The 25,254-nt window shown below is 41.0% G+C and overlaps 1 protein-coding gene across 4 annotated transcripts; it reads right to left on the reverse strand.

Annotated features, from left to right (window-relative positions):
- Positions 1 to 89: 89 nt before the first annotated feature.
- Positions 90 to 24,482, reverse strand: trpm6 (transient receptor potential cation channel, subfamily M, member 6). Of its 4 annotated transcripts, none has more exons than XM_019862251.1 (40): positions 24,226 to 24,479; positions 22,694 to 22,773; positions 22,192 to 22,230; positions 21,746 to 21,935; positions 19,915 to 20,128; positions 18,994 to 19,118; positions 18,739 to 18,910; positions 17,401 to 17,575; positions 17,145 to 17,268; positions 16,987 to 17,059; positions 16,707 to 16,807; positions 15,514 to 15,648; positions 14,869 to 14,922; positions 14,624 to 14,758; positions 14,371 to 14,496; positions 13,701 to 13,972; positions 12,594 to 12,822; positions 11,833 to 11,985; positions 11,596 to 11,751; positions 11,310 to 11,438; positions 10,948 to 11,199; positions 10,690 to 10,864; positions 8,961 to 9,075; positions 8,675 to 8,871; positions 8,408 to 8,540; positions 7,679 to 8,096; positions 6,882 to 7,545; positions 6,604 to 6,698; positions 6,366 to 6,468; positions 6,139 to 6,182; positions 5,975 to 6,039; positions 5,857 to 5,882; positions 5,729 to 5,776; positions 4,901 to 4,966; positions 4,477 to 4,775; positions 4,173 to 4,255; positions 3,901 to 4,106; positions 2,356 to 2,407; positions 2,124 to 2,233; positions 90 to 1,446 (listed from the first exon to the last, which is right to left on the reverse strand). In XM_019862251.1, the coding sequence occupies exons 1-40, from the start codon at positions 24,226 to 24,228 to the stop codon at positions 1,343 to 1,345; spliced, it is 5,940 nt and encodes a 1,979-aa protein (XP_019717810.1). In that variant the 5' UTR covers positions 24,229 to 24,479; the 3' UTR covers positions 90 to 1,342. The 4 variants fall into 4 exon arrangements, with proteins under 4 accessions (XP_019717810.1, XP_019717802.1, XP_019717821.1 ...); XM_019862243.1 differs by having other exon boundaries at positions 2,124 to 2,236; XM_019862262.1 differs by lacking the exons at positions 90 to 1,446; positions 2,124 to 2,233; positions 2,356 to 2,407; positions 3,901 to 4,106; positions 4,173 to 4,255 and having other exon boundaries at positions 4,659 to 4,775; positions 5,729 to 5,772; positions 24,226 to 24,481.
- Positions 24,483 to 25,254: the final 772 nt, after the last annotated feature.

Genomic DNA, 25,254 nt, shown 5'->3' on the forward strand with positions numbered 1-25,254 from the left:
TTTGTCCAACACACTACACCCATAAAACCGTCCTACCTTTCTTGAAAAGAACCAGTATGTGTGTGTGTGTGTGTGTGTGTGTGTGTGTGTGTGTGTGTGTGTGTGTGTGTGTGTGTGTGTGTGTGTGTGTGTGCGTGCGCGCGTGTGGGAGGAACAGAGATACAGTGAGACTGAGACAATGTTTTGTGTACCGATGCTTTGTAAGCTTTCTCGATGCATTACATATGCGTGCAATTCAAATAGTGTTGAAATTTGTTAATTTATTTTTTAGAATGTCTTTGGGTGCAAGCAAGAGCAAATAAAATCTAATGTAGCAATCTGTAACCGGTACCTATAAAAAAGATATTTGGGGTTACAGACCCTCTTTTACACAGGACTAACAAAACAAACATTCCCCCCAAAATTACATTAAAAAAAAAAAGGAAATCTTTTCTTTTGTTTTCAAAGTGCCATAGCTAGTGAGAAGAGGAATGATTGGAAGTGGGCTGTAGATGCTTTACTGTGTTGAGTTTACTTGAAAAACCAATCAGGAAACTCAAGGAAAATGCGCATTTGATTACACTGGCAAACAGTTTTTACATGTTATGCTTTCTTCATTTGGACATATAGGACTCTGCAGGACTCTGAGCTCTGACTATCAATCCACGATGAGCTCCTCTGTGCAAACAGTTTCTTTTTCACATTAGAATGATCTTATGCGTGCGTGTGTATGCATGTATAAATTTGCATTTATTTGCGTCGCAGACACCCACATTACGGATTAGAATGGGTTGAAGTTCAGAGCTATGCAGGGCCCTTTACTGAGTCCTCCTTTGATATGTGTACATATAATGTGAAGGTTTCAAGTGATTTTTGTTAAATTCTATATTTTATCGCTTTTGTAGACATTTTGTTGTGGGAAGAAAAAAAAATTCAATAAATTTTATGGGTGAAACTCTGCCTCATTTTTTTCCTTTCTGTACAACACGAGTATGTATTTGCACAAAGCACTTGCATAACTGCTCATGTCTGGTGACATAATTGAACGAGCGTGTTACAAAAGCAGCACAGATAGATTCTTACACCTGCTTATAATTTGCTTTCTTACAGTCTGAACAAAAATAATGTATGAGCATTTACATGACATGTACGATACTTGAAATGGATACATCTGTGTGTGTCTCGGTCACAAATTTAACTTGTTTTCTCTGCTGTATGACAGCATGCGTATGTATGGCCTGATGCAGGAGTCAGTCAATATTTTCTCAGAGGACAGCGTGAGTTCAGAGTTGTCTGTGCATGAGCTGCAATGTAATCGTGTCCTTTTATTCCTACTTCACGGGCCCCAGGTAGCGTGATGCTTTTAGCCGAGACGTTTTTTTCCCCTCTCATCCTCTTGTTCCGTTTCCCCTGGCGCAGGCTCTGCCTCACTGCTTTTCTTGCATGTGTCCAGATGCCTCCTTAAAGCTGAACAAGAGATACATCAGTAAGCGACATGTCGCTCCCATATCATCATCATTAGCACAAGAAAGAGAATACTGACAGGGCTTTGAGGAAGTCCATGCTTCCATCATGAATAATTTGGTTTGATTTGTTATAGAAATCTTGGAGAGGACATAAGAGGAGGAAGAGGAAACACGACGTACCTTTGAAATATCAAAACAACTGTGACTGTATGTTTGTGTGTTTGTTTGTTGCACTTGTTTGTTTTTGAGCACAGTTCCTTTCCGAGCAAGTTATCCTCTAGATGCTGGTCTCGTGTCTACCCAGAGACATTAATTAATAGCTAATCAAAGCTAATGTCTCAGCAGCACATTGCCAGCACAAAGACATGATTAATACGTAATCAAAGGCTGTGCGGCGCAAACGCACAAAGCAGAACCCACCACCCCCCAGCCACCCCGCCTCGAACACCGCTGTTGTTATAGAAATAAACGAACGCTCGCGGCTTAATTAGCTGGCTCTTGATATGTGTTGTCTTCATTTGAAGTTGTCGGGGATTTATCTCAGAGCCAACTTTGCCCTCCTGAGTGACAACATTGAGGTGACACGGTGCATTAATACATGCAACCCATATTTTATCGCAGGTTGTCTCCTTCTCTGATTTAAAATCCAATTGCTTCATGACCGAGTGCATTTCGAACCTGAGAGGCCCAACGTGTGGCAGCAAGCACCGCATGAGTGCTTTTGCAGAAACGCATTGATGGCAGAATCTCCAAGGTTGTCGGGGCCAAACAGCATCTCACGCCTGCCGCTACTGTGCCAGGGAACAGAGACAGCATCAAAAATGACAAATATGTTTTATGTAACACTTGTTTTTTGAGACAACCTCAGCAGAACTTGAGCTAAATTCTCACATTGAAGTTGGAGTCATACCTGTGCATTTCTGCCATAATGACTGTTGGGTCGGTCAGCTCCTCTCCTACTCCTGTCATACGCAATATAAAATTTCCAATTCACAAAAGGTTCGCGTTCGAGGCTTTTGGGTGACATTTCCAGGTGAATCTAAATGCACCATAATCTTTACAGATTAAGTTCAACTAAATTTGACCTTCTCTCAATGTTCCGATGCACATGTCCACCTCTTCAATGTTTGACTATTTTTTTGACCCACTTGCTGTTCTCAAGCAGCTGAATGACAAAAATCACAACAGGTGTTTGATCCGTGTATCCACCAATACATTTCCAAGGATGTCAACTTCTGTGACTTTCTGTAACTCTTCCAGTCTCACTGTATCCCTGCTGCAACCTTGTGATGACATTCTAAGATGAGTGGCCACTTTCTTCTGAGAACGTCCTGTTCGAAGCCTGAGAATAACAAGAATGCTAATTCTTGTTATTCTGAGAATAAAAAGAATTGCTCAACCTTTCGGCGGCATCGTGGTCTCACGATGTCAAAACATAAACAAGATGATGAAGCGGCCCATCAAACATTAATTCGAATTGAACCAGTCAATTTACTTTATATTTGAATTAAATGTCAGCAGCTCTTTATTGGAAAAGAGCAAATTGCGTAAAAAGCACGGATACATTAAACAACTGGACATGCGTGTTAGAGCCATAAGGAAAATTTGGTTAAATTATATATTGAGCTATTTCTTTTTTATTTCATTGAATAATTTGATTTGACCAGGTGCAAGCTGTTTGGCTTGTATTTGATGTTTTATTTTATTGCTATTTTACTTGCAGCAAATTTATTAAGAATAATAAGGTATCTGGGCTCTATTCGTTGTCCTGCCTTTAGCCTGTTAAAAAGCTAGGGTAGTTGCCGTGGATGGTGTTGACGTAAGCATCATTAGGAAGACAGTCAGGCATGGAGCAACAACTTTTCTGACCGTGCAGCCATGTGCAACGTGTTTCGTGCACGTGGCTCCGTGCAAAATGTAGTATTGTGTTAGTGGGCTAACGTTACACTGTTTGGCTTTTTTTTTTTTTTTTTTTTGTAAAGCCTTAATTTGTGTTCAAGAAGAAATTAAAGCAAATCCTTTTTTTTTTTTTGATGAACTACGACGCGGCTTAGTACTTTGTTGTCGTCCTTACTGAATGGAAAGGCCTGTTGAAGAAAGGCATGAGTCGGGAACCTTAATGCCCTGATGACGTAGTCACAAAAGGACAATAAGTTGCCTCTACAATGTGCATTCAAAAGTTTCAGAATAAGAATAAGAAACCTTTATCCGTCTCACAATGGAGAAATTCCCAATTTACAGCAGCAAAGTTATGAAAGGAAGAAAGTAGAAGAACAAAAAGTAGAGGAGCTGCTGTAAAGGCAGCCACTCTCGCGGCACCATCTTGAAGTCATAATAACATAATAACAAAATAATACAACTAGAGATCAGATTAAATGAACCTATAAAGGTTATAGTGCATTCAGCTAGAAATTGCAGTATATGTGACAAACACGTACAGGTTTGTGAGACCCACCTTGTACGTCAAGCACCAACAGTTCTGTGCATGAGTACTCATAGGTCCAGTGTGAGAAGGCCAGGAGCAGCTCTTCCAGTGAAGTGGAAGGTGTGATCTCCTCTCCTGTGTTGTTGTTGTACTTTTGGAAGTTACCAGACATGTTCCTTTCAATAGTCAGCCACTGGCCATTCGAATGCCAAAGGACCAATGATACGTCCAGAAATCTGGCATGGTGACATGACAAATGTCGGTGTGTAAAATTGCAAGTGAAATCACACAAATGGACATACTTTGGTGAATGTTTAATGCCAGCGGGTTTGATCTTGTTGAAAACTTGCATCATCCTGTGTGCTGCCCTCTGCTGCTGAATCTCCTATAAATATCGACAACAAAAAAAAAAACCATTGCATTAAAAGATGACAATGTCAGGCAGGCTTGGAGATTTCAAACAACTTGATACACAGCATCAGTAGTGCTCCGGCCATTTTCAAAAGACCACAGACCGCTTGTTCATGACATCAGCTGGAAATGTCCAAATTTGCCTCCAAGTGGAAATCTGAACAATTTCATATCTTTCAGACGTTTTGAACTCACTCTCAAACAAAGCTGCAGTGCTGTGCTACCGTGAAAGTATTTCTGCCAGGCAGACAGCACCTCTGGTCTGAAGGCTTTGACCACGTACACCATTCCAGGTATGAGGACATCCCGTTCGGCCCAGGTGCATAACACCCTGCGGCCCCGCCGCAGGCCCCCATCCAGCGATCCCTCTTCACTCGGGAGAGGTTGAAGCATTGCAGACAAGCCTCGTGAAGACCATGATGACACTGTGCTAGATTCAGGGTCAGCCTCTGAGTGAACTTCCTCCAGGGAGTAAATGCTCACCTCTTCACCACCTCCAGGCGAAAATGAATGGTGAATCAATTTTAGGATCAAGTATCAGAATGTATCTGTTTGATCATGGAAAATTACAGTTGGCATCTAGAAATCAATTGATGTAGAAGTGCATGAAAAAGGGTACCTAGAATGGAAACGGGAGTAAATGGGATCGTTTGAGCGAGTCTCATCAGATTGTTTCTTTCCATGGCTGTTCACATACACACAAACACACAAATTCAGTAAGTACTTAACTCTCAACTCAGCTGATTATTATCGTATTGGCCCGAATATAAGACGGTGTTTTTTGCATTGAAATAAGACTGAAAAAGTGGGGGTCGTCTTATATTCGGGGTCTAGACATTATACCCATTCACGACGCTAGATGGCGCCAGATATCATTGAAGCGAATGTTGAACTTGACTCCCCAGGCCAAAGTGAACCCCTGTCACGAAGAATAAAAATAAAAATAGCGGTAGCACGAAGAAGAAAAATAAAAAATAGCGGTAAGAAGGAAAAAAAGAAGTAAATAATAGAAGAGATAACAGAAAATGGAGAAACGTAGTGACAATCTGGAGAAAAGCGGGTTGAAGATCGGCCAGGTTAACCGGCAGCTGAGGAGAATTTATGGTTTACATTTCAAAAACCAGAAGCCATTCATTTACGAATGTGATTGCACTTTAGTTTATATATTTAAATGTTCAGATATTAAGATTTGAATGAGGTAAAATAACATGCTTTTTCTCTCGAATATATTGTTATAATCATTTGTTTCAGATGTACAGTACTGTAATTATTTTCTGTATAAAAATTAATTTGGTGTTCAAAAAGTCTTTTTTCAAACTTGAGTCTTGAAAAAGACGGGGTCGTCTTATAATCAGGGCCGTCTTATATTTGGGCCAATACGGTATTATTTATAAATACAGACAGTACATACACATATACATATATTCGAAGTCAATTTTATTAATACCTGAATAATGTGGATACAACATATCCGTTGATTGGAATGAGGAACTTCCTGAAACAAGGACAGGACAGTAATGTCATGCTGCACAACTACTTTTTACGCACACACGCACACACGTATTTTAGAAATACCTTCAGCAGCGAAACCACTCTGCAACCTGGAGTAGGCATAAAAAAATATATAATAATAATCTGTAGTTGATTCAACGATCCACCCAAAAGAGGACAAACAGACAAAGGGCAGACTTACGAAGATCTGCGGCTCACTGATCTGGACCAGCTGTTCCATGCTGAATGAGTTGGGCTCAAAACATCCTGGATGTCACAGTAAAACATTATACATAAATACACACACAAATACATAAACAGACCCTCTGTGAAATATAAGTGTAACATTGTGACGATTTACACTACCTGATGAGAAAAAACTTGCTTCTGCAAATCCAAGGGCTCAAAATCTTTAAAAAAAAAATAAAAAAAGGCAAAATTATAAAACAATAACAAATGGCAAATAGCATGCATTTTGGTACCCTCTCATAACCTGCTTGTTGTCCATTATGGGCTAAAACGTGCTTAACACTCGCTGGCACAACGCTAGCATTATGTATGTGCTGCATTTGAAAAGCCCAATCAGTTCTTACTAAGCTGACTGAGGCTAGTTGAAGCTGACCAACATGCAGGTTCTCCTTTCAACCTTCGCCACCTGTTCCAGCAAGCATCAGACAAAAATGTGTCCACGGTTCCCTATTTAAAGAAACAAAACAAATTGACAACATAAGAGAATGCAGCAATTATACTCTATACATGGGAATTGTTTAAAATGTGTGCATTTTAAACAATCCAGTAAAACCTACAGTCAATAATTACACCAACTCTTACGTTGTCTGGGCTGCTCGCTTGTATTTTAACAGTCTTCCTATTTGGGGTTCTTCTTCTGGTCATGGTTTGGGTAAAGTCAGATGACTTGGACAACTCTGCAGAATCAAATACTAGAAACACTGAGACCAAACAATTCAACTGAGAGTTTCAAAACCTTAAGTTCATTCAAATAACTAACAACATGTAATGAGTTAGGCATATTCATGTTCTCTCACAATTACTTGGTGAAATGCAGAGCCATTAGTTCAAAGTTCCAATATTGTCAATGACAATCGTACCTCTGGTTCTGCTCCATTTTAATGACGTGTCATCTCTGAAACTTCTTTTACCATCTTGCTTGTTTGGTGCTTCGTTAAGGTAAGGAAATGATGCACCCCTTGAAATCGGTAATGCCCCAAAGAAAGTCATATCCTCCACACTGGTTGATAAAGACCGGCAGTAGCCATAAGGGTGGTCTCTTGACAGATAGGCCGACCTCGGAGATTTTACAAAAGTTCTGTTCTGGGAATTCAGTTGGCTTACATCCTGGCGCAAGGTACCATTTTCTAAATCCTGAGAGATGTTTCCAGGGTCAGAAAGAAGAACATTGCTTGTAGATTTGGATTCTTCTAAGTTGGAGAGATGTTCATGTATTGGCTCTTTCTGTTCTTTTTTTTCATCACCACTGCCTTGTTCTTCCTCCTCTTCCATATCAATTTCCTCACAATTTGGGTACAGGTGCGCATCACAGCTCCAGGGTTTATGTGGTGTATCCAGTCCTCTGTCAGCAAATTTGAAAAAAAGAGGAGACCCACAGCGGGATGGTCCACGTGACTCAAATGGTGTCTGATCACTGAAACCACTAAGATGGCTTCCCACTCCATGAAGGTGCAGAACTGTTGAGGGCGATGCATCTCGAGAGACACCCACACACAACTCACTAGCATGGTGAGCATCAGGCAACTGTGTTTTGTAAATAAGGAAAAAAAAAAATTTAAATACAAACACAGTTCAACATACTATGTATCACTTTTTGATTTACTGTACGGTATGACAGAAAAACATTTCTTTGCTGCTGCAAAAGATTGCAACATACCTCATTTTCTCCCTCTTCCATCTGTCCTTCTCTTTCTCCTCTGCTCCCTCTGATTCCCAGGTGGGACTCCTGTGGCCCATGTCGAAGAATGTAGCCTTTGATCAACGAAGGTGGAGTACTTCTAAAAGGCTTGCACGTCAGTCGTCTCATATTAGCCACATCATAGTCCGCACCACTTCGGTGCAGAGTCCAGCTGTGTGGGAGGGCATGTTGGGATGTTTGGATCAGTCGGGACTGAGCCAGGCGAGCCTCCTCTTGATGTAGATTGTCAGAGGCAGAGAGCAGGGTCAGTGTGTCCACAGCCAGTGCTGACAAGTCCTGAAGTTCACCCAGCTGAGAGTCCAGCTTAGTAAGACTGTCCTGAATGATGTTGACCTTCTCTGAGACTTCACCCACCATCGTGCACATTTCTTCTGCTCTATTTGAACACATAATGTAAAAATACAATTCTTGCCCTGTTACATGTACAGTGCATTAAAGTTATCAATTTTTTTTAAAATACATTGTTAAAATTTGTTACAACTATGATCATTTTAATGGCTATTTTAAAGAATAAGTCCAGCGAAATTCATGGCAATCTTTCGCAGGCCTTGAGTTTCACACTGGAGCCCTAAAGCAAGCCTTTATAACCAGTGGTAACATGTCGACGACTACCCAAATTGTCAAGATCAAACATGGCGCAAACGATGATATATTTGGGTTAAAAAAATACAGTAAGAGCTATACAACCTGTCAGCTGTGACTCCGATTCTGTTCATCTGACTGCTGTAGAGATCTTGAGTCTTTTCGTAGAGGTATGCCTGTACACATTTCTCCTCAAATTCGTGGAGTTTTTTGCGGTCATCACGGGCTAAATAGAGCTCTGGCAAAACAACGTTCGACCAGAAAAGACACTGAAGTGGTACACACTTAATAATCCACCAAAAATTGAACTATATTAAAAAAAAAAAAAAGAAAAAATCACTAAACGTTATTTTGAGAGAAACTAGTACTCACTAAGTCCAGAGCTTCTTTCATCTCCCTCAGCATTTCCATTAAGTCGCTTGTAAATGGCTCGCAAAGCAAAACTCATGTGACTGAGGAGAATTAGGGGTGGAGGCAGCCATGGTCTGTCCAGATAGGTCATTATGTATCGGTAGCGGTTGTATTTCCACAACTTATTGGATGTTGATGCCATATCAAAGTAAATGTTGCTGACAATGAAAGACAACCCGCAGGTTAAAAATGGTCTCCCCTGACACTCAAACTTGAAGCTAGACATACCTTTTGCCGAGGTACTCACTTAAAAAATGCAATGAGAATGTTGACCATGATTATGTACTGGAAAAACATGTAGACGGCTTGAAGGAATGCCGTGAGAAAGGAAGCAGGAGCACATGGATGACCATCATCACAAGCTGTTAAAACAAATAAACACATTCCATTCAGTCCAACATACAGTACTATACAAATGTGAGTACATTATAAAATGTAGAAAGACATGAATATTTGAATGCATGATACCATATTTTTACTCTTTTTTTTCTTGTACTGTGAATTATTAAAACTACAGCTCGGACTTGCACACAAAATCCCTGTTCCCCAACAATGTTTACTTTTTTGGGCAGTTGGCGAATACTTTGAGTGCAACAACGGCCATTGGCCAAAACGTGATGATAATGCACCAAAAGTACCCACTAACCAAAAGAAAGAAGAAAAAGCAATGGAAGAAGAAGAAAACAAAGAAGATATAGAAGTAGTTGTCATGCATACCGCCGGAGGCCACTTTCTTTATAGCATGCTAAAGAAGGTGACGGTAACGCACCAAAACTATTTGCAAACAGCCAAATGAAAGTAGCAGAAGAAATGGAAGCCAAAGAAGAAGCGGCAGTCATGCCAATGAACTACTGGAATTTAGCATGCGGCTTCCTTACGCCACAACAAGGAGTTACGGACATAAATTCATTTTTTGTGCAAGTCTAGTCGTTTTTGGGACCGTGGTGCGCCTCTCTGGGTGTTCCGGTGCACAGAGTTGACTTGCCCCCGACTCTTCTGATAATATGGTAACAGAAAGAAGTCTGTGCTTGGCATAAAAACGGGTGCATTGTTATTTTTTACAGGGCAATACCCAAGTTTAGCGTTTCAAAAAGTAGACTAAATTTTAGGCTGCCTAAAAGGGTCTCTATTTTGCAACGCAGGCATGTAACGCGATTTTAGTGTACTTGATTGATGCACAGGCAGACAAATTTGGCGCCCAGAAGACTTGCATGGTGGACGTCACAGTATTTCATTTATAAATATGACAGCAGTTTGGGATAATCTCTCTGCATCATTGTAGAACACAAATCACTGAATGGATTATAATCATTGTATCATCTTAAAAATATTTTAGCAGCATCCCTGTCATTATGAGGCGGAGGGGTTCACACTCAAACGCACGACTGGGGGTGCTTGCCGGTCTCCCATTGTCTACGTCACATGCACAGCCAACTACATCATTTACAAATTGAGGTCTTGCAGTTTATCTGCCAATGTCATGCACAAACCCGAGGGAGTCTATTTCTGTTCCCACAATGTCAAGCACGGTGTACTCGGTCGGGCATACTGCGCTCGGACCGCCCTTATTTTGATGCAAATGAGGGATTCCACTAGGATTGGCTGGGAAAACACTACTTCCATCCCACAAGGGCAACCAAAGGCGCAACCCCCCGATTACGCCCAATAATAGTCTAGCTTAATACCAAAAGGAAAAGAACTCCACTCCACAGTTAGACTGAGCTTTGCGCGACTTGAGCTCAGGATGAAAATAAGGCCCCTCGAATCGAGTTTCATGCAAAAGCATTGTCTAATTATTCTTATTACATTATTCTTTTTTTGACATGTTTCCTAAGGATATGGCATGCACAATATCCTTTTACTTTTCTTTTAAATACATATGGCGACTTCAGAATTTACTTTATCGCAAAAGAGTCTCAAAGGGCTTCAGAGGCCCACAGTTGACAAACATTAATGACTACTACTGAATCACTGACGATCTATCTCTGATGCGTAGACCTCTCCATAGATCATCCAGTACGGCTGGAACACCACGTCACGAGCTAAACTCCATGATGGGTCTTCATCTGGTGACAGGATGGCCTTCCTCGATACCCCAAAACTGAGCAGTACAATTGCCATCATCACCACGATAAAGAACATGTTTGAGGTCTGGTTGAAAACACAGAGAAACCAGATAAATAATGATTGACAGCATATTTTTAAAAAGTACAAAATGCACATTAGCCACGTACCATTTTGGTAATCATTGTGAGGTAGGGACCAGCATGTTGATTGACAGCCAGAAGATCCATCACCCTGACGAACCAAAATATAAAATCCAGACAGTAGGCGATCCGTCCGACTGTCCGGTATGGGTCAGCATGCCAACGCATCACCAGAGCAAACAGGAAGATGACGATGGCAATGAAGTCAGATACATTCCAGTACTCGGAGAACCAAATCTTCAGTTTGTGACTCAGCTTCCTTGGTTCTGACATTAACACCTGATAAGGGGTTTCCATAAATGATTATCACTAGTCATCAAAGTACTTTATCACAAAATTCTTATTTTCCACTTCAGTACATCCCAAGTCCCACTACTCGGTTTTCTTACCTCTCTGGTTTTCTCCACTGCTGTGGTCAATATATATAAGATGACCAACCACTCCTGAACACCTGGTTGATCGTCCATCTTCACTAAGATGGTGTAGGAGAATAACATCAGGAAGGCAAGGTATGACATCTACAGTGGACAGGCACAGCAAATACAAATCGTTTCCATTGAAAGAGTATTGAAGAAATACATCAAGGAGGGCATAAAATGGATGAATTACTTTCTCAGAAAATAATACAATTGATATTAAAATTTGACTATTCCTGACAACTTGCGCGTCACCTACTGTATGGAACCAGAATTTAACAACAGGAGCTGTGTAGAATTCATAAAGTCTTGTGATCCAGGACACAGTACACAAAGTGATTGGAAAAAGATCTTCAGACCCTGAAACACGAGCTCTGTCCTGGGACGATAGTCCATGCTCTGCATCCTGGTTAGCCTGTGAGTGGGAATTTCAAAACGGTATGGCGATTGAGGGATTCTGTGTAAGTTTATGGCGCACGCTGTGTACTGTATGTACCATGTCATCGGTTTCATCATGCCTTGCTCCTGGCTTAAGAGTGTCACGTCCAAACAGAATTGCCTCATGAGACTGGGGAACATGACACATTTCAGCTTTACTTTTGAATTCCAGAAGCAGAATGGCAGGAGGCAGGAGAAGGCTCAAAATGATCTGAAAGAAAGCAATTAAGTCTAAAGCATATGCATGAGCATAACAAGTCTCAACAGCCAGCCATTAAAATCAAACTACAGTGATCCCTCACTATTTCGCGCTTCGTTTATCGCGTCTTCAGTGCATCGCAGATTTTTTCAAACATATTCATAAAAAAATTTAAAAAAAAAAATCAATTTACACGGAGTACAATACTGTATATGTTGCTCTATGTGACTCGCTGTTGTTTTGCAGCTTCTCGCGGACCGTTTGCGGACTTTTTGCGGACTTAAAAAATGTATATATTTTTTTTTTCCTGTGTATGTTTATTGGTCTCTACTTTGCGGATTTTCGTTTATCGCGGGTGGTTTTGGTCCCCATTAACCTCGATAAACGAGGGATTACTGTAGTTTTCTTTTCAGGTTTGTACTAGTTCAGATACCAAGCATATGATTTGCTCGAAGCAGCTGGTACTAACGCATTGTCACTCCATGTTTGTTTTGAAGTGATATTTCTGCCCCAGAGTTTCAGTAGACAGACAGTATATCAAGAGTGTTTAATCCTGAATACATCAAAATAAACAAGGAAATTTGTCAAGGGCACAAACAACCTGGCTGCGCTCACATTACCTTTAAATATGAGTTTTTTCTCATGTTGAGTGGACCAGTCCAGAGATCAGTGAGGAGGGACTGCGTACAAGAGTGCGAAACAAAAGGTCTGTGACATGAAGAAACTGCTATTTGCAGGCTGGTAAAGTGGCTCCATGCCTCCATCTCAGAAGTGAGCAGCTTCATTGCCATCTTCTCATTCTGACGAAATGCGCAGTCTAAAACATTCACTGCCAGCTGCCCAAATTCACTAAGACACAACACAGCACAGTAAAAATATAAGCAACGTAATTTCAAGTGAAGAGAAACAACTACAAATCAAAACAAGAAGAAGCAAAACTATTCCATCCATTAATCCATCCATTTTCCGATCCGCTTTGTCCTCACAAGGGTCGCGGGGGGTACTGGAGCCTATCCCAGCTGTCTTCGGGCAGTAGGCGGGGGACACCCTGAATCGGTTGACAGCCAATCGCAGGGCACACAGAGACAAACAACCATCCACGCTCACACTCACACCTAGGAACAATTTAGAGTGTTCAATCAGCCTGCCATGCATGTTTTTGCAATGTGGGAGGAAACCGAAGTACCCGGAGAAAACCCACGCAGGCCCGGGAGAACATGCAAACCCCACACAGGAAGGCCGGAGCCTGGATCGAACCCACGGCGTCTGTCTGCACTGTGAGGTCGACGCGCTAACCATTGGACCACAGGGCCGCCCCAACACTACTCCCCAGTTAATAAATTTGCTTCGTAATGTATCAGGACATTTTGTTTTTAGAAATTTGTCCATCATCCATGTTTTCTCACGCTTATCCTGATTAGGGTCACGGGTCAGCTGGAGCCAATCGCAGCCGACTCTGGGTTAAACACCCCGGACTGACCGGCAGTCCATCGTAGGGCACATATGGACAAATGGCCATTCACACTCACACCTAAGGACCATTAAGAGTCTTCATTGAAGCATGTTTTTGGAAAGTGGGAGGAAATTGAAGAAGAGGAGGAAAACCCTCACAAGCACTGGGGGAACAAACTCCTCAGAGGAAAGTCAGAGCGCGGACTTGAACCGCGATTCATACAATACTGTTATGAATCATGACTGTTTTAATCAATGCCCTCCTTCACACTCACAGTGAATATGCTTTGAATTGCTCCGCAATGTGATCATCCATGCTGCTTTGCCGTGCCTTAAAGGCCATAGAGCGATAAAGCTTGCAAGCGACTGTGGCCCGAGCAAGAGCCTCTTCGCCATGTTGCCATAGGAACAGCGCCATCTGTTGGCGCTGCTGAAGCACGGCCCACACAAAGACATCATTAAAGTTGAAAGAAAAAACCAGTGGTGCTTCACAAAGTTCGGTACTCCATACAGCCTTTACACTGGTAGTACGTGGCACGTTCTGGTCCTAGATTAAAAAACATAAGGACAGAATATCTATCAGAGTGGCTCATCAAATAAAAATAAATAAATAAATAAATAAACAATCAAGAAAATAAAAAGTGACTATTCATCCAAAAACAAACCATTGAGTAATAAAACGCTACTTAAAATGACCATGGCAAAATCCTAGTTATTAAATGAGATGATGAACATTTTAGCTGGCTGCCAATCACTTCATTACATGACGTAATCACTCCAGAGATCACAATGAAATTCAAGCCCGGAAATTTCACATCTTGTGCAATAAGAGCATTTCTCTCAAACTGCTCTGAATTATCTGATGCGCACCATCCAGATAAGCATGCCTGATTTGACACTTGGTTTCCTATGCCACTGAAAAGAATAAAAGAATGCCCCACCCACTTTGCGTTTGTAAGGCTGAGCAGTTCGAAAGAAATGCGGTTCCTGAGGACTTCCCCTCCGTTGAGAGTTTGGTATTATTCCAATTTTTTGTTCGGACATGGAAGAGGTACTGACACGTCTACCTTCCTGTAAACAACACACACACACACACACACACACACACACACACACAAGTACACACGCACACAGACACGAAACTAAACGGGGGAACGGATCTAGAATGAATCAAGGGTAAATAAATCATGTTGTTCACCTTGTCCTGTAGTCTGTTGTAGGCAGTTCTGAAGTGTTTGCGTGTATAGGTGCTGCGGTATGCTCCTCCGATGAGGTATTCTATGACTAAGCCCATGTCAATGAGAGACAGCCGGTATCCTGGAGGTAGAGAGGTCTGCACACACAAACACACACACACACACACACATACATTAAATTAAGTGAATTAAAATTATACTGGATAAAAAAAATGTCAAACATTTTCACATGACTTTTAACACTTACCTGTTTCACATCCTCAACAAGGTGATGAAGAAAATGGTCAGTCTGTCCTTGAGGCTGAGAAGGAAAGACTTACATCATGATTAATAATAACAAACAACACGTAGTTCAGTATATGGAAGGAGATCATAATTATTCACAATGGTTACTTTTTAATGACACAGCTGTCAGATAAAGCAGTCCAAATACTGTATATTCAGCAGTGGGGCTGGCTCTAGATTGTTTCTGAGGAGGACTTATTATACTAGCGTTATAAATAAGTAAACATATATTTTAATACACAAAAGATGAAGGCAAGTGAGTGTGGAGGAGAATCAAGTGTCTACACGAAAAAGAAGTCTCTGATTTGAACAGCATTCTGAATAATTGGACTGATTGTAAATGACCATAAGCCACAAACAATCTCTTGGGTCTGGGTGTGCTGTGGTTGCGAGTTCTGTCACAACCGCTGTTCACAATTTACGCTTCAAAAGAGACCAAGAAATTAAGTGGATTTCCTCTGTTTGTGCAGCAAGTGTGCACCACATTGAAGAGGAAAAATAACAACCCAAAGAAAACAAAGGAAAGAAAGTATTCCGTTGCAAAAAAAAAAATAAATGGGATTGAGAACAGCAAATATTTGTAGATTAGTTAATGTTAAATAAGAACCATGTTATAAAGTTCCTCCAGGCGATCCACGGTGAGGAAGTGACTCATAGTCATTCCATTGTCAATCAGCAGTTTGACAAAACTGACGCGGTCCATCACCAAAGCATCCAGCATGGCCTGTTCCAATGAACCCACCTAGGATTTCACGAGAAACAGCACAAATGAAGATGTACAGTACTGTATTTTGTTCATATACCTGTACAGTATACTGTACTGCAGCTTTTGTGTTATGAACAGTGTTAGGAGCATATATTTTTGCATTTCATTGCTTGTGTTGTTACACATGTATTTTATTCACATCCTTGCATGTTCATAAAGGACATGTACCATGCTCATTTCACACATAAGGGAATTCTTTTACAAGGAAGGACTGGACAGCGCAAATATGCTTCCTTACTAGAGAATATTTACTGTATACTATTCCTCCTCACGAATTATTATAAGAAGTAATCTTGTACAACTTTCCACGATTCTATTTGATTTTATTAAAAGTCAGGAGCCACTAAAAAAAAAAAAACACTACTCACAAAAAGTTAGGGCCATGTGATTGGCAGGTGAATATTCAATATGAAGTGAAAATGCACTATAAGCTTTAAAGGTGAACTTAAGTTGAACTGGTCAAAACTTCTGACTGAAGGCACATAAATTACGCCACCTTGGCACACATAATTACAGTAATTTGATGACTTGAGCTAGCTAGGCCATAATATTGCTCTTTTGTACTCTGTTGACTCATTTTCCACCCTCTGGACAATCGTAGCCCTGAGGTAATGTACTGTACAATATTACCAACAGACGCCCAGAAGTCCAGAAATCCAACAGTGTGTGGCCAGTTGCTCCCCTTTTTACAACTTAGAAAATCATGACCAGTGAAGCCTGGTATGCTGATGGCTCCATTCTCAGACATTGTTGTGCGCATATGCAAAAACAAATGTACGTACATATGAATGAAATCAAGAAAATGATGACCGATGGTGGTGAGTAATGCCGAGTTTCCCTGATTTTGAGCCGAATGTAAATTAAATGTAATGCTTCAGGTGACTTTATATTTTCATTTTTGGTTCTATCCAGGTGGGCTGTTGCGGTTATAAGAACATGATACACTTAACAGTAAAAAAAAAAAAAAAAAGATATAGGCACGAAATATGAGTTGGCCATTAAGACCTGGAGTGTAAGTCCATGGTCAGTCTTACCGGCCAGTGTTGTCCATACACCAGAACGCTTTTCTGTGCAATGTCAGCCCTGTCCCAGGCTAGAGTCATACTCAGCTGCTCTGCAGCACTTGCCTTTGTGCCTGTTCATAACGTAAATGAACGGAAGAAATTTGGACAGCTCATTAACACAGATCTTTTACAGCTTATTTAATGTCAGAGTAAAAAATATTAATGATTACTATTTCAATAATTTAACTTGTACTCCTTCCCTGGCACTCCAGATGTCAGCTACGTTAAAAAAGCAAGTGAAGGTAGGTACCCTTGAGAATAGTGTTCAAAATGGCGGCATCTGGGGCCATGTGGTCCTCTGACTCTGAATCAAAGATGGTTATCTGAAACACGTAGTGTAAAATAAAAGTGCATTTTAGACTTGCGACCGATCGTAAACAAATCAAATCTGATTGTTCTTTCACCTACAGATTGTCTGTGATCCATACATTCCAGAAGGAGAGCGCAAAGGCGAGACGCTTCCTTTCTGTCGACTCCAAACACCTCTCCAATCCTTAAAAGGAAGCCCTCTTTAATGTCTGCATCTAACTGCCTAAAACAAATTGAAAGTGCTTTTATGAGACTTACTGTGCTTTTGATCAATTTCAGAGACAAACACCAGGAAAGCATTTTTGCAAATTAACCTTAGATTTTCCACCAGATGCAGAAGAAGAAATGTGCATACCTGTCACTATCAGTGTGCTTATGTAAAAAGGCAAACAGGTCCGCAGCCCTTCCAGATCCCTCAAACACGAAGACTGGTACAGGGGGGTTATTGCTGACATAGTCCAGCACTGTGGAAACAATGGCAGGGCCTCCTTCTACTATCACACACACCATTGGCACTCTTTGGTTAAATCCTGTGGAGTGCAAATCATGAAACATTGTTGCCACAAAGTAGTGAATCCTGACGCGGAATACATTTCAACTGTGGGAAGTGTTGGCAAAAAGGAACAGCTAGTATATGTCAGCTACAAAAGCAAGGCAACATCATAGCAGCACACCGCATAGTCTCACCAACTGAGCAGAGAGCAATCATATGGGATGGTTCTAGTTTTGCCATGTTGCTTGTTTATTACAATAAAGATATCCTATCGTTTAGAAACTGTGTTTTCATTCTTCTCATTCAACACCCATAGTGCATAATTCACTTAATGCAATCGACAGACTGCAGTGTCTACAACGGGGGTCACCAACCTTTTTGAGAGTGAGAGCTACTTCATGTGTACTGATTGTGTGAAGGGCTACCAAATTGATACACGTCTGAAATAACATCTGTACAAATTACATTTAATAATATTAGAATGTGTTATTTCTAATACTTAATGATTGATTTAAATTTTCAGGCTCTGATCATCTTAAAGATGTCTCACAATACTGCCAGTATTTGCATTTTTAAATCATAATTGCTACTAGCAAATCGCAATCCTAGCACTGGCGGAATATTGGTGTGGTCCTCACGGGCTACCTGGTGCCCGCGGGCAGCACGTTGGTGACCTCTGGTCTACAACCACCCTACAGGTACCACCGCAGTTGGTCCCACAACACAACAGCGAGGTGCCGAAAAGTGGTAGAATATCTAGCCATCTCTTTTTTATAATGCTTACCTTCCCTCGAGTGGTGGATAAACTGGAGCCTATCTCAATTGAATTGTGGGAGGGGCAGGGTACACCCTGAATTGGTCTCCAGGCAAACACAGTGCACATCTAGACATAGAACCAGTCACACTCACATGCAAACCTAGAACGGTGAGGTGGCTTCAATTAACAATGTTTTTGGAAGAAGGGAGGAGGCCAGAGAAAACAGAGAAAGCCCACATAAACACAGGGAGAACATGAACACTCCACACAGAAGGGCCAGAGCCCAGATTCAAACCCCCAATTTGAAAACTGTGAGGCAGATGTGCTCATCACTTGCTCACCATGCTGCCATTTGGTTCTTGTTTTGGTTCTAACAAACAGTGTCAAACCACGTTTCTTTTGCCTTTTGGTATTTAAAAAAAAAAAAAAAAACACTAACTCACGAGGGTGGATCTTCAGCAGTTGAATGTGTTTCTCCAGCTTCTTCCTGACACCTTCTTGACAACCATATTTTCCTAAAGTTCCATCATCCACCAGTAGAAAGTGGGAGTGGAAACTGTTCAGATCGGCTCTCTTGCTCAAAGGGTTCCCCAGTGGCTGGTAAGGCCTGAAAACCTGATGAATGAAGAGGAGGGGAAGAGGAAGGTGCGGTATGTCGTTATAATTCTCTTAACAAAGATTAAAATGTCAATACACACATCTCTTCCTATAAGGTCTGTGTTGTTGTCTATCACTCCCCAAGGTGTGACCCCAACTGTGTTCCTCTTCCTCAGGTTGTGGCCACCGAAGGTTTTCACTGCCTCACCCACATACTTGGACACACCTGGACAAGATGGCAAGAATGGTTGACTGCGCAGCAAACATACCATTCAAAATGTACTCAATATGAAATTTAACCAAGACAATACGCCAGATTGAAACAATGCATTATTTATGCATGGTTAATGTGATTCTACAGTAAGACTGTGGAAATGTACATATCTACACAAATATAGCAAATGTTACAACAAATAACGTGTTAATTTAGTACATTCAACTTGATACACAACAGCAAACAAAATCAGTTGTTTGGTTTTTTTTTAAATAAAAGGATAGTATAACGGCACAAATGAAAAGAAAAACACATTTTATCAAATAATTTACGGTGACATTTTTCACATTGACACATTTTTAATTACTTCTCTGAAACATGATAATATAAAGCAGCATTTTCGTGTGACATTATTATGTTTACATTATAAGTATTTAACTATGAAAATGCAATATTAAATTTCAAACATTTAAAAGAATTGTTAAATACATATGGAAACCCGGTTTATAGAATGTGAGTGATTTGGTTGTATTCTGAGTTTTACATTAGAAAAAAAATCTTGCACCCAACCGAACAAAAAAGTCAAAAAAAGTGCATGCTGGCATAGGCAGATGAACAAAGCTATATTGTGGACCAATTCAGTACAATTGGACGCCTGATATGTTATGGCACACGAGTTGAAGATCACTGGTATCGCAACCAGATGTCACAGAGAGTGTTTTTCTGCTTTTGAAATGACCACGATGTTGCCATGAAAACAGGCCTCATCCATTAGGAATGTAGACCATTTTGCCAAACTAACACTTACCAGTATTAATACCATCAGTAAGTATCCAAGCCCCTGTGCTGCGGGCTGCAGTGATCAGGCCTTTAGTGAAGGCTTGCTTGACTTTGGGGGTGAGGGTGAAGTTCTCAGATCCTCCATGGACAGAAAATAGGAGCTTTGGTCTATCCATCTGCCATTCCCTCAACATCAGTTGGAGCAGCGCCTCTGGCTTCGAGTCCACGGACACGCGCACAAACTATTAAGGAAACGTATGGAGATATGACAGAATGAGCTACTCGCTTGCCATCTTCACCAAAGTTTGAGATGCTCGATTCCATTTCATTTTGCTCATTGGAAACATGATGATCGTTTTGGTTAAACTACTGTATGTTGAAAGTCCAAACCTCTCCGGTCACTCTAGTAAAATCAGTAACAATGCTATGGAAGCCACTTTCCTGAATTCATGAGAACTGCGTAACTGCTGATGTCACGGTATGACCCAACATCACAACACTATTTGCTTTCATATTTTGTTCACTTCTCTCAGTCTGCAATTTTTTTTCAGATTCTGTGGGGCAGTATGCAGTAATAAAGACATAGGAGCAAAGGATCAATTTGAAGGTGCTGTAAAGTCAGGAACTACTCCAGCAAATCTTGACACACACTGACCCACTGCTCCTTCTGGTCATCTAACAAAAGATTGGGCACCATCTTGGCACACACCCACACATGCTCAGCTTCTCCACCAAAAAGGTCCATACTGACTCCCTGCTCAGACTCCAGCATCTCCACTATCATGCCTTCTAGCAATCTGTGACATAGGGCCATGCTCCACCTTCTTCGTATGTTGAAGAAAGCATGTCACAGACATGTCAAGCCATTTGGGAACTCTTTATTGTGAAGTTGTTTAGCTGCCAGCTCTTATTTCGCTGCTCTTTATTAATCCATCCATACATCCATTTTATGATCCACTTTATCCTCACAAGGGTAAGTGGGGGTGGGGGGGTGGGGAGGGGTTGCTGGAGCCTAACTGGTTACCCTAAACCCTAAACCAGTTGCCAGCCAATTGCAGGGCACTTTTTATTCATGTTTGAAGTATTCGCTGTGGTATTGCTTCCTTTTTTTGTCTTCTTTTTTTTTTTCAAGTTTTGTATAAAATAACTTACCTGTTTTGTCGGTCGCTACCTTATGCAAACTAAGTTGTTAGAGTAAAATATTTTGCAAATATATCTTAAATAACTGTCAATCAGGCGGCCCGGTGGACCAGTGGTTAGCGCGTTGACCTCACATTGCAGAGGCCCTGGGTTCGATCCCGGCTCTGGCCTTCCTGTGTGGAGTTTGCATGATCTCCCCGTGCCTGTGTGGGTATTCTCCGGGTGCTCAGGTTTCCTTCCACATTCCAAAAACATGCATGGCAGGCTGATTGAACACTCTAAATTGTCCCTAGTTATTCGGCTCTGTGTGCCCTGCAATTGGCTGGCAACCGGTTCAGGGTGTCCCCCACCTACTGCCTGAAGACAGCTGGGATCGGCTCCAGCACCCCCCGCGACCCTTGTGAGGACAAAGCGGATCGGAAAATGGATGGATGGATGGATGGATAACTGTCAATCTTTACATCATACAAAACTACGGTATGCCAATTGAGACGACTATACATCAACAAGAGTGGTCATGCAGTATCGTTTCTGACCGACAGAAAAAGTTGGTTGCACTAGTTCTACTTGTGCAAAACTCAGTGTTGAGCCTGGTGTCTCCTTTAAATCGGAATATAAGTGACAAGATGATAATATTGGCAGTTTCTCAATCGGCATTTATTCACACAATACATCTACTGGGGAACCCGGTCCAGGATCAACAGATTGCAATCACTGACCTTGGCCCGACAGCCACGTGTCGCACTGTCCTGAAAGTCGATGGTCCCATACGCATTGGTGGGACTGGCTCTAGTGTGTAGCTCCAAGGACCAGTCCTCTGGTAAATTATGTTCAGGATCAGGAAAGATGACTGTGGGGGGAGGTGCCTTTTGCCAAGAGTGTTCCGCCATTAGACGACCACAACAACACCTAGACAAAGAATATTCTTTATCAAAAATGAGATTAAGTGGTGGGGCAGTTAACCGTAAGGAGTTTGTAACATAAAGAATGTGTCATTTGACATTTGATGAAATACATGGAAGGTAAGAAAGTACACATTAAGACTCTAAAGGCAAAAACACATTATGTGTGTAACTGGAAATTGACTGGAATTGAGAGATACTGGATTGTGAGTTGCTGCATAACATTGTAATTACATACACATGCAGTTATTCTTAAATCGTACCTTATCAAGCTTTGGCAAACTTGACATACTGGAATGCATCTGGAAGAAATGGGACATTACATTGTTATCAAGTGGATCAAATGGTTCCTGTTCGTGAAAAGAATTCTGTGTGCCAAATCCACTTTTCTCTCCGGAAAAAAAATAGACTGCCACCTTCCCAAAATAATGGACTGAGCCAATTTTTAACCTTTTTCCCTGATTTCCATGATTTTGCCAAGGTGATGAACGATAGCCACATCGCTTGTACAGAGAATTGTTCAATCTTGGTATTGTGACCCTTTCAAGCCAAAAGTCACTTAATTCTTCTACACAATACAATAGACTAGATATTTATTTATACAGCACTTTCACAACAGATGAAGTTGTAAAAAAGCGCTTCACAGGACATTTAACATAAAATAACAATAATACAACAGAAGACATAAAAAGTGCGAGGTTGCAGTGATTGCTGTGCATCTTAGCGAGTTTCAATTTATTGATCCTGAAGGAAATATAAATGTACCTGTGTAGATCTCGGGAGGAGGGGATAAACTTCACACAATCTCTCTTGGAGAAGGTTTCCTCAATCCATGATTTATGTGACTGGAATATGGAAGGGGAATGTTAAATTTCATAAATACAGCTAACCGTAGTTCCGACAGACATTCTGCTACCTAGTCCAACTTGTGAGCCTAATCTTGGCCTTAGCTGTGAACAGCCTAAGACAAAACTGTGCAATAATCATGCTCTCGAGTCAGCGTCTTGATTAGGGAGGGAATTCATGAGAATTTAACCATTCTGATTTCATTGTCGATACTCATCGATCCGATTTCTTATCCATTCTCTTGAAGGAATTAAATTATACAAATGCTTTTGTTTGCTTGAACTCTTTAATATTTTCTACTTTAGACAGAAGATACAGCATATCCAGTACACATTCATATCCTCTAATACAGGGGTACCCAACCACCGGTCCGCGGACAGGTACCGGGCCTCAGCACATATGGGACGGGCCGCACTGAGGTAGCCCTGCGAACTGAGCAAATTTACTCACAGCCAAGAATTATGTACTGCAAAGGGCCTCACTCACGGCCCAGCGCCGCTAAAAGTATAAAAGTAAAAAACTCAACCTTTTTCTCTCTGCATTTCCATCCACTTCGTTAGCCGAATGAAACCCAAGCATGAGGTGATTTAAGCAGCTTCACCATTGGCCAAACTCTGGCTATTTTGGCAAAGTAGACGTGCATACAAACACAGATTCAGACCATTTTTTGGAAAAACTTATTTGACATTAATAGGTCTTTTGTGTATGTATATGAAAAGTTGGATGTTTGACTTCAGCTCACGAAAGCCATTTATATTTTGCATGTTCGATATACAACAGTTAGACACAGCAAAAAAATCTACTCGACAGCAGTATTTTCTTCATATTGCAGCCAGTTTCTCAAGGTCTCTCCGTCTCCTGAGTGAGCGGCATTTTGAGCAACAAAGGCCCGAGAGAAGTATTGATGGAAGGAAACAAACACACATCACATCCCTTTCCTGAGATTTGTATACATGTTTGTAATGGGTTCCTTCCCCAGCTGAGAAACACTGCAACCTTAAATTTGTGTTAAGAGGAAAACAACATTAATTCCATTCTCAGCCATGAACATAAATTAAAGGGGGAAAAAAACGTTTAGAAACATTCAGGATACTTAAGGACTCTCTGCATCAACAACCGCTTTTTTGTTCTTTGCCCAACACAAATGTTTGAGTCAAACAAGTAGAAGCACTGCAGCCTTCAAATGTTGAGTTACTTCATATCAACAAAAAAATGTGGAGAGAATTTATTTGGACTCTAATTATCCTGTAGCTAAAATTGTTTCACTAAGCACACTAACTCAATAGATTTGCATCTGAAAATGTAATGACAGGATTTTGCTTTATTTTTCCATTAGTTAGGGAGAGCCGAACTACAAATAAACAGCAAAATTATATGCGAGCTCTGCTCCATATATGCAATACTCCTAGTACTCAAATTAATACAGTATAGCAGTTTACTCAGCAACTCACCATAGTTGGAGGACTGTCGTTTGAGACGTGTTCATCCCACTTGTTGTCCCGCAGAGCGTCTTGAGTACGCCTTTAATAGTAGTAGAGTAGCCGATCAATGACAAGGGTGGCCCTGTTATCAGCCATTAGAGGTCCAAAGGGTAATTACTGAGTCTTTGAAAGAAAACTTGACAAGTTCGCGGTCCCGCCTTCAGACGCTTAGTAAACCTCTTTTCCTCCAGAGTAAAGTTCTCTTTTGGTTCCCCTCACCGCCCGCTTCAGGGGAGATCTTATCAAAGGATCTGCCCTACAGCGTGTGGGTGTTTTACCAAAAATGTGCGAGTTCGGAAAAAAATGCAATCAACTTACGCTGCATGTGTGTCCAGTGCGTTTTAACGTGTACACGCACGTAACCTAATCGAACCTTTGAACAGAGTCTCCAAGTTTAATTGGGAGGTCTTCAAACGATAAGCGCATAAATAATATTTGACAAATACGGCATGGCGACGCAGAAACACTGAAATTAATTACCCCAAAGCAACATTATTGACTTAGGTGAATTTACAATTGGTCAGTATGTTATCATGGAATTATTTATATATATATATATATATATATATATATATATGTGTGTCGGAATTTTCAGGAAAGTCCACTTTCATCTCTGGATATAAAAATAGAAGCCCAAAAACAAAAGGTTGCCTGTATTTAGATGTTGACCATGATTGTAACATGTCTCAAATAAGGTCAGAATGGAATTCCTGAAAGCCCTTTGGGCCGGGAGGTCCGAGCTGTGAAGTCAGCAAAAAAAAGTTTCCAAATTCACTCAAAAGAGAGGATCCCTATGGAGACCAAGGCTGTGAATGGCAAAACATCCTCCAACCTTCTATTTTCTGATCCGCTTCATCCTCACAAGGGTTGCGGGTGTACTGGAACCTATTGTTAAATGTAATTCTGTTATCCCATGTTTACTTTCAGTATAACTACAAAACCTTTGTTCCAGAGTTTGACTTCGTAAATACCTCATTTGCAATGGGGTAGGTTTAATAT

This window comes from Hippocampus comes, unplaced genomic scaffold (genome assembly GCF_001891065.2).
Source record: "Hippocampus comes isolate QL1 unplaced genomic scaffold, H_comes_QL1_v1.1 scaffold147, whole genome shotgun sequence".
In the NCBI taxonomy this organism is placed as follows: Eukaryota; Metazoa; Chordata; class Actinopteri; order Syngnathiformes; family Syngnathidae; genus Hippocampus; species Hippocampus comes.